Source organism: Cariama cristata, unplaced genomic scaffold (assembly GCF_000690535.1).
Source record: "Cariama cristata isolate BGI_N322 unplaced genomic scaffold, ASM69053v1 scaffold12126, whole genome shotgun sequence".
In the NCBI taxonomy this organism is placed as follows: domain Eukaryota; kingdom Metazoa; phylum Chordata; class Aves; order Cariamiformes; family Cariamidae; genus Cariama; species Cariama cristata.
The window spans coordinates 1-9,284 of NW_009622702.1; the positions used below are offsets into that span (position 1 = coordinate 1).

General features: G+C 37.9%; 1 protein-coding gene across 1 annotated transcript; it reads left to right on the forward strand.

Moving 5' to 3' along the window:
- Window positions 1-655: 655 nt before the first annotated feature.
- CLHC1 (clathrin heavy chain linker domain containing 1) lies at window positions 656-8,080 on the forward strand (the record flags this gene model as incomplete). Its single annotated transcript, XM_009702434.1, has 6 exons — window positions 656-732; window positions 1,778-1,854; window positions 1,892-1,966; window positions 3,727-3,822; window positions 5,044-5,151; window positions 7,947-8,080. Coding segments are annotated over 6 exons (567 nt in total), but the record flags the coding sequence as incomplete, so codon positions are not given.
- Window positions 8,081-9,284: the final 1,204 nt, after the last annotated feature.

A 9,284-nucleotide genomic window follows, 5' to 3' on the forward strand; every position in this document is an offset into this window, starting at 1 on the left:
CTGCCTCAGGGCGTCTGCGCCGAGGCTGCCAGGGCGGGGTCGTCTTTGCAGAGCAGCGTTGTGTGCACTATAGCGGGTTTTGGTGGTGGCTGTTGGTTTGGGGATTGCGGGTTTTTCAGGTAGCTGTGTCTCCACAGGTCTGTGGTGTAGCGTGAAGTCCCAGAAGTCGGTGTCCTCGCCTCGGTCCAGCCCTCTGGAGGCAGTTTTGAAAACGTCTGACGGCCGCCTTGCCGCCTGCAGATTCTCCAAGATCAATGACAAATTTATCTAGGTTTGTAGGGCAAATATTTTTAGAATTAGAAAAGCTATAGGTAGGTTAGGAATCGAGGAATACTGAGAGCCCCATTAATTTGGAAATTGCTTGTTAGGTGGTTTTATGCTTATGAATTGAATATGGGAAGGATTAAAGCAGAATGGAAACTTGCTTGGATACATGACTACCAGCTGATGCTATCTTAACAATTTTGACTCTTCTTCTAGGTTTTGATCTGAGGCACTTGTTGAACAAAGGAGGAAAGACGTTTAGACATAAGAAAGATGTTAGGTTGCTATGCCAAACCATCACTGGGAGCAGGAAAACATTCTGTGCGCCTTCCCGCCCTTTTTGAGAAGGACAGGAGATTTATGGAGAGTGTATGAACACACATACTGACAGAAACTGGGAAAGCGGGTTCTGCTGAGCAAGGACCATCTGCGGAGTGTTGCATTATATACAGTAATGCATTTGACGAGGTAACATGTTTTTCAGGTAAAACATAGAATCATAGAATTGTTTAGGTTGGAAAGGACTGTTGACTCCAACCATAAATGAGCAGTGAACAATAATTAATAAGTAAAAAGTGATTTGCTACTTCTTTGTCTTCTGGGGAAAACGTGTATAAGCAGACTGATTGTGACCTGTTGGTGGTGTTACAGAAATCAAGGATTGGTATATTTTCACCTGTTTTTTGTCCCGCTGTATACACTGCAGTCAAACAGAAGCCACTATGAGGAAGTCATACTACCAGAAGTTACAATAGGGTTCGTGCTTGATAACCACTTTTCTTAACTTTATGGCAGTTTTGAAATTATAAAGCATTATAAAGGTGTTCTAAAACAGGAGAAGACCTACATAACTGAAAAGACCCATGATGTATATCCTATATGCCCTGTATTAGTGTAAACAGCTCTTCAATTTGGCTGAAAGAATCTTGCTGAAATTCCTGAAGGACTCCTCCCTGCCTGATTGTGTCTGCCATTTCCAGACACTGACTAAGATGGGAGATGCCAAGAATAAATAAAGATTCTTAGTTTTTGAGGTGGGTAGGAAGAAAGGTTACTGGGTCTCCTTTGAAATCTTGAGTTGGACTGCTGTTTTAAGACATTAAAATGCACAGCCCCTGCTCATTTGGCTTTCCATACCTGTAAATTCTAAGGACATTTAGTGCCCATTAGAGAAAATATCTTTTATTAATGGAAATGGTTGCTGCAGCTGTCCAAATAAGTGCTGACTGCCTTAGTTTTTAATAACATTTGTGACTATCGAGTCTGAGGTAAGTTTAGAGGCTGTCTTTCACAATGTAAAGTTTTTCTGTATTTTCATCATCTTGAACAATATTACTTGCTTTTGGGGCTGTTTTTTGTTATATTAGAGCAGCGCTATGGAGCTTTCTCTAAGGAGTATTATTTTGTCTATTCATTTTATTTTAAACCTATCATGCTTAGTAGAAAGTTGCAGAAAGTTGTTTTTCTCTTCATTCTCTCCATATAAATATTGTGTCCAACAACACATTCACAGGTAATAGAGTACGTTACTGCATACAAGAATATCCTGACCTCAATCAAACAGGAATATGAGGTGTTCATTGCCAGAATCAAGAATGGCCAAAGGAATGCATTTTTTTCTTCACAGGAGGTTAAAAGCTCTGGAGTCTGAGTCCACAACTCTGTTACACTGTAGGAAAAGAGCAATGGAGCTTGAAGACAAGTAAATTATCTCTAAAAATGTTTAAAGCAAAATATTTTTAATTAGGACATTAGTAATTTTGTTGTCACTGGTTTCTCTCATTTATATTTTTTAGGTGTTTCAATTCTTGTTTGATTTTTATATGGAAGCTGCCAATGATTGTTTAAAACTTTGCTAACATGTAGTGTCAGATTTCTGCTCTTCACATCCTGGTGCTGATTCTTGTGCAGTCAAACTTGAGGTGTAATCAGCAAAGGCTTTGCTTGCAGAAGAACTGGAGCATCAGTCTTGGAGGTTAAACAGACACAGTTTCTCTCCACCTGTAAAAACAGTATACTCTGAAAGCAAGGCTATTGTATTGCTAAAATGCATTGTCTGAGATTGAGAAATACAGAAAAGTGAGTGAATTGCTCTTTCTCATTTACCATCTTATATTGAGGAAATATTGTTATGTAGCTGCATGTATGTAGAACAATTGAGAATGAGAGTATGAGACGAGACAATCAGCAATAGTGGATGAAGAGTTTGGTCTTTTATTGCTCTTTTATTCCTATCTGAGGGCACTGGTGAGAAAACAGAGTTTAACTGATCCTGTAAAAGGTGTTTCCTAAACAATCATCTGCTTAAGGAGACTGTTTCAGTTCTTAAAAAAAAGAAAAAAAAGAAAATATTATCAATTTCAAAAAATGTGTTTTCATATAAATGTATCAGTTGATAAAGTTTGTGGTTGGTTGTTTTGTTGTTTTTTTATTTTTTAAATGCTTTAAATGCTTTAACACTTTTTCCTAATCTTTCATTATTGAGATAGTAGTGCGATTATCCTACACTGCCATGTTTTATATTTCAGCTCTACATGCCCTTAGTAAAATGGCTGAAAATTCACTTGAATATGGTTATTGTGTTCTACATTAGCAGTTTGCAGTATCATAGTTAATACATCATATTGAATACAGTCCTTCCAGGACACGTTCTTTTTGTGATGCCTTTGGTGTTTGTAAAAAGTGCTGGTGTTGCAGCCATGCACATTAAGTCACTTGTTTATCCATTTTCAGAGGTTCTTCTTTGGCCCTTTTTCTAAAGGAATTGAAATTGAAGAGACCAGCTGTTCCAGGTGTTGTGAAAACTGACAAGCTAATATTAAGTATTCTGTGCATACAGATGAAAATGTACAACTGGAGTGTTTTTCAAAAGTGTCCAGATGCCTGGAGGAAATTGGACATTAGATGCTTTTGAAAATCCCAGTAATGCAACTGTCTACTTCTAGGTGCCTGGATCTCATTGCTAATATAATCCCTTGATATTAGAAATAGCAATTAATTCATCAACTCATCTGGTATAGCCTGCTGTGTAACTGTTACACAGAAATAACTCTCTCCTATTTCTGGCCATCGATTAATTGGATTAGTCCTTCCCAAATCAAAATCTTTTACAAGACTTATATTAAAATATAGTTCATTTCTCTTTCCAGTTGCTCATAGGTAACTCCTTCTTAGGTTTCTTAAAGTTTTTGTTATGGAGACTGTCAGAAGCATTGGTAATGAGACAGAAGAGAGGTAACTGGATGTGTGGAAACAAAATTGCTGCTTCATACTGGAAAATGGTGTGATGAAGGTATACTAGGTTTAAATATGTGTGTTTTAAAGCTGTGTATTCTCTGTGTTTGGGCTTTTTGGGTAGATTGCCATGCCATCAGCCAACCACTTTATGTAGTGTCTATGTGTGTATTTAGTGTTTGTATAGCATATCATGTCCTATATGTTTTTTTCCTTCCTCTTTCCTAGTTTCAGTGAGTTACTTGAAAGTCGTCAGTATGATGCTGCAGCAACTTATGCCGTAAACTCTCCTAAGGGAATTCTCTGTAATGAAGAAGCTCTGAAGTATCTTAAGTGTACAAACTTGATAATTGGGTCCATTCTTACAGGATTTTAGTTGATGTCAGTCTAGTCATTTCACTGCTCAAGAATTTGGGATTTACCAAATGAGAATTGTTTGTATGGGTTTGAAGTTTATGCTTAATATTCCAAACTGAAGATAAGAAAAGCTGTAAGGCTTTTTTTTTTTCCTCCTTTGTTGTATGTTAAGGACATGCCCTAGGAGGCAGAAAGGGAGACAGCTAACTCGCAACCACTGCTTTTCTTCCTGTTGGTGAGGGCTTGGGTTAAGCAGTGACCTTGAGGTCTAGTATAAAGCTGTTCATAACGTAGTGCTGAAACTGTTTTATTTCTACTGATAAATTATGTGCATTATGCAAGAGCAAAGGTCTACCTGCTAGTTTGAAAGTCCAGTCCTTACTGTTATGTGTGTTAACTACTCAAGCTTAGTCTTTTGAGTCATAAAGCAATATTCTAATTAGATTCATTAAAATTACGTTCTGAAATCTAAGGTATATGAAAACTATTGATGTTTTTAAATATCCCAGATAAATGCAAAATAGTCTTTATAATTTCATCTCCCTCTCAATGTTTTTGTTTGCATTTGGAAACACAAAATTCAGTAATATTGATGATGTCAGAGACTGAAACAGTTGGAGTATTTTGTCGTTCCTTTGAAAGGAGCCATAGGGGCATTGCTGAACTGTACAAGATCAGTATTTTTTTTTCTCTGCATATTTTATTGGCTTTTGTTCAAGTGTTAAAGGCAATAACTGAGGAAAAACTGTGATAAGCCGGTATTCAGGATCTGAATTACAAAATTACAAAATCTGTAGTCTTAGCATCAGATGTTATATTTTCTGTACTCTCACTTGGAAAAACTGTGTTTTAAAGACCCCACAACCCCCCTGAGATTTACCTATTACCTGTCAATGGTAAAATACTGTCATGAACTCTCTGCCTTCAGTTTTGAGCAGCCTTCATTTGGAGTAATTAACAAAACATCTGATATTACTCAACTTTACAAAAGATTTAATAAGGATTTTGTCACAGGCATTTGGTGGGTATCAACAAACAAAGTCTAAAACTTAAGAGGTCTTAAATAGTGAAAGATACTTTTCTGGGTGCTTGGCCAATGACTTTTGTTTTCATCCCTTTAGCTGTTAGCTGCCTTCAGTAAAGGGAGATTTCTTCCTTTAAGTATTTTGACACTCTGATAAACTCAAGTACTGCAGCTGGACACCTTCCAAATTCAGCCATAACTCTGGAAACAATCAAATGTGCATTGTCTGAAAAGCAGTTAAATCTAGTAACACACTGGGTTAAACAGCAAAGGTATGTGGTTCTTCTGCATGGAGATTCACGGAGGGGTATGCCATCCTTCGTTATTTCCCAAGCCATGAGGCTTTGCCTTTTCTTGAAAGTAAATGCTTTCAAACGAAACACAACCAAAAATACATTAATGGATGTCTTCTTTTTTGTCTTTTATTAAATCCAAAATTCGATACAAGCGTGGACCAAACAGGCAATATCAACAGCGCCTTCTCAAAGATGCATTTTGTTTCATTTACTCTCAGCCTTTCTTACAGCATTGTAGGCTCCAGTTTTGTTTGAAATTCTTTTCTCTTACGTTGTACTTAAAAACTATGCAGATACAAGATTTTCACAGCCTTCTGTGGATTAAAAACCCGTAATTACTAGGATATGAATTTCTTTCATTTTATTGTTGACGTCAGTACCCAATTCACAATTTCAAACACAATTACACTAAAAACATGCTTAAACTGTAAACGCTATATGTGCACTTGACCTGTTTTTTCCATTTATGGGGATAGGATACAGTCGTATTTGAATTTCTAGAAATGCATCTGTTTGTGCATTTTTGATTTGGAGAAGCCATTAAGCTGTTAGAGATACGTTTTTCCTAATCCAGTGTAGATTTGTTTGAAATGGTGAAAATCCTGCTAGAACAGTCTGGTATTAAATTAACTGTAATGGGTGCCTCTCTGCTGAAAGACTCCTGTGAAGAGCAGCAGCATTCTTTAACGATAGCCCATATTTTAGTTTTAAATTGAGATTCTAAACTTCCTTGTGTCAGGATCAAAATACCACTTCTTTGTTTCAGTCCTAACCCATAACCTATCCTACTAATGGAAAAAAGTTGTTACAGCCTGCTCTTTTGACATACTGAAATCAGCATTGTTCTTATAGTAATAAGACCTAGCTAGTTACATCATCACACTGAAACAGTGTTTCTCAAGCCATGCTTTATGACCATCTGGGGAATCGTAAAATATTACTAAATGCAATGTTAGGAGACAGCAGCTTAGTTCCTCTAGGGCAGAAGAGTGAAAGGCAACTTGGTTTCTAGTTTCAAGTATTACAGATGTTTACAGTAGTCAGGGATCTGCAAATCACTTTTAATTGCTTGCTGGAGAAGCCTGTTGAAAAAGTGTCTGTTACTGAACCCTAATGATGCCTTGTTTGTATAGGTAAATAGGAGTTTTACCTCCTACTCCAAAACTATAAAGTTCTGTACTGATTTTAAAACAGTCTTTTGCAAATACTAAAAATAAATAAATAAATCCTAATCCACTTAGGTTATAGACAAAACCAGCAGCAACACCTATAGCAGGCAGGTTAGGTAACACTTGACAGTGTAAATCCCTGTCATTGCCACACTGTTTTGCCGCACTATTATTATATAATAATTGGCACACAATTGTGTCACTAGAAGTGTGGCAAAATTTTATCTATTTCCCATTCCTGTCTCCTTAGGTAGAATTTCTTAGGAAAGTGTTAAAGCCAGCTGAGCTACTTTCTGAGAGTCATACTACAAAATAGCTTGGTTTTGTTAATATGACAAAATTTTCTCCAGTCGTTCTTCCAGTCTTCTTTGGAGAAAACGTGAAGTTGAATAGCAAGCTAAATGGCTCAGGGTCTTGCCGTTTTCTGTTCTTCTAAGAATCTCTGGAAATCTGACTAGGCTTCTAAAACTCACTTTTTTTGACATGTTCCTCTGAGTTTATTGTGAGACTGAGAACAAAAATTACAAATACTCCCAGTACTGAGTAGACCTGTTTCCACAGGCTGTGCTGCAGAACACACAGCAGCGACTGCTCTGCTCCATCATCGCTTGGGAACAACACAAGCGTTTGCTTCTTTCTGAAACCAGCCTTGAATCTCCTGGGTCCAGGACGACTGTAAGGCTGCAGCTGGTCCTCCCAACTGCCAGGGACAGGAATTGCAGTAAACCCTGAAAGAAATGTCCCTTTGCTTTCTGTTGCTTTCAGTGCTCTTAGAGCACTCTCTGCTGCAGTTAGGAGATTAAAGAAAAGAAGGAAGAGGCTACTTGCTCAAATATAGAGAATTAAGGCTGCAGGAGGGGCAGAGGAGCTGAAAGGGGTATAGTTTAATGCTTACACATGCAGAAATGTGCCCATCTACACAATGCACTTATTGTAGCTTGTCTTGACATATTCCAAAGTGTCCTGGTTTCAGCTGGGATAGAGTTAATTTTCTTCCTAGTAGCTGGTACAGTGCTGTGTTTTGGATTTAGGATGATAATAATGTTGGTAGCACACTGATGTTTTAGCTGTTGCTGAGCAGTGCTTACCTTAAGTCAAGGACTTTTCTGCCTCTCACCCCACCAGTGAGGAGGCTGGGGGGCACAACAAACTGGGAGGGGACACAGCTGGGACAGCTGACCCCAGCTGACCAAGGGGATATTCCATACCGTATGATGTCATGCCCAGTATATAAACTGGGGGGAAAGCTGGCTGGGGGGCTGCTGCTTGGGAACTGGCTGGGCGTCGGTTGGTGGTGAGCAATTGTTTTTAATTTGCATCACTTGTTTTTCTTGGGTTTTATTTCTCTCTCTTTTTGTTATTTTCCTTTTTATTACAATTTATTATTATTGTTTTGTTTTATTTTATTTCAATTATTAAACTATTCTTATCTCAACCCATGAGTTTTCTTATTTTTACCCTTCAGATTCTCCCCCATCCTACCTGGTGGGGAGTGAGCGCATGGCTGCATAGTGCTTAGGTGCTGGCTGGGGTTAAACCACGACACAAAGTTAAGGAACACGTTAATAATGCTTGTTTGCTTTATTACCTTGTCTCCTTCAGGTTAACCTTTTCTGAGGTAGATACCATTTATGACTATGGGAAAGTGGAACCAAGCAACAAGTCAAAATGCCTGGCTTTGGCTCAGGTCATGTATGGTCAGTCTTGTGCACATAGGGAAGTGGCTCTGTGTCTGTGTAAACAGGCCCAAATTTCTGGAGCAGTGGATTATATTCAGCAATTGGAGCACTTTTCTTTATGTAAATCAGGCAGCACTTGTATGGTCTTTCATGATTGTTCTACAATATATTTATTTCACATTTAACAGTGATGTTTTTGCCTGCATTTGTATAGAAAACATTTGAAGTGAATACAGGTATCTGACCTTTTGTTGTCGTGTTTACTGAGATGTCAGGAGCTCTGTTAAATGTCCCTATGTATTTTATCATAATATCAATATGTGAATGCTGATGAAGTAAGGAATTACTTTTTGTACACCTGCTGGAAAATCTCCACAGCATTTTGGCAGGGACCCCAGGGGGAGGCTGTGGGAGTTCTCATAGCCTACAGTTCCAAAACCAAGGTTGATTTGGCCCTCTCTGGTGGATCCTGAGTTCATTAATCAAATAATTAAAGGAAAGAAGGGTGCCCTGTGTTCTTTCTTAGGTTCCCTTCTACTTAGCTGCCTTTTGGCAGTGTCCTTTTTTTCTTCTATATGTATTCTCTTAGACTGCTGTTGCTTTGTTAAGTCCCAGTTTTTTATTCTTATTTTATTTCCTGGCCATATTTCAGATAATTTTAAGGGAGGATTTTCAGGTTATGATCTCATCTAGTGTTTGTTCATTTTCTCATTCCATGAGATTTCTAAAATAATGACAGGAAAAAAATATTCGTTATATTTTTTCAATTAAAAGCAAGTTAGATTTTAACGTCACTACTAACTTTTCCACAGCGTTTAGGGAAATTGGTCCACATCATTGTGGGTTTTTATGGTGAGGAAAGGGAGAGGTAACCATATGAAAATACATAATAATCTTGGTATTTCATTTTTCAGATGATTCTTTCTTTCTTTTGGAAAACTGTCCTAGCACTGCCTTAATTCAGTATCTCAGTCAACAGTGGATTAGGAAACCACCGTTTTCATCTATGGGGCTACAATCCTGTCTTTTATCTCAGCCGACCACAAAAAGCATGGTTTGGAGCTATTGGAGGAAATGAGCAAGAAAAGTAAGCACAGCAAAATTTCAATAACAAACTTTCAAACTTGGAATTTTAATTCAACTCCCATTTCAGCCTATAAATCACATTGGCTTCAGTGCTCCTAGTTTATAATGTGATCTGAATAAAAGCTTTTCCTTCACAGTGAGCTGAATGTTGCATCCTGGCATCTTCTGGAGCTCC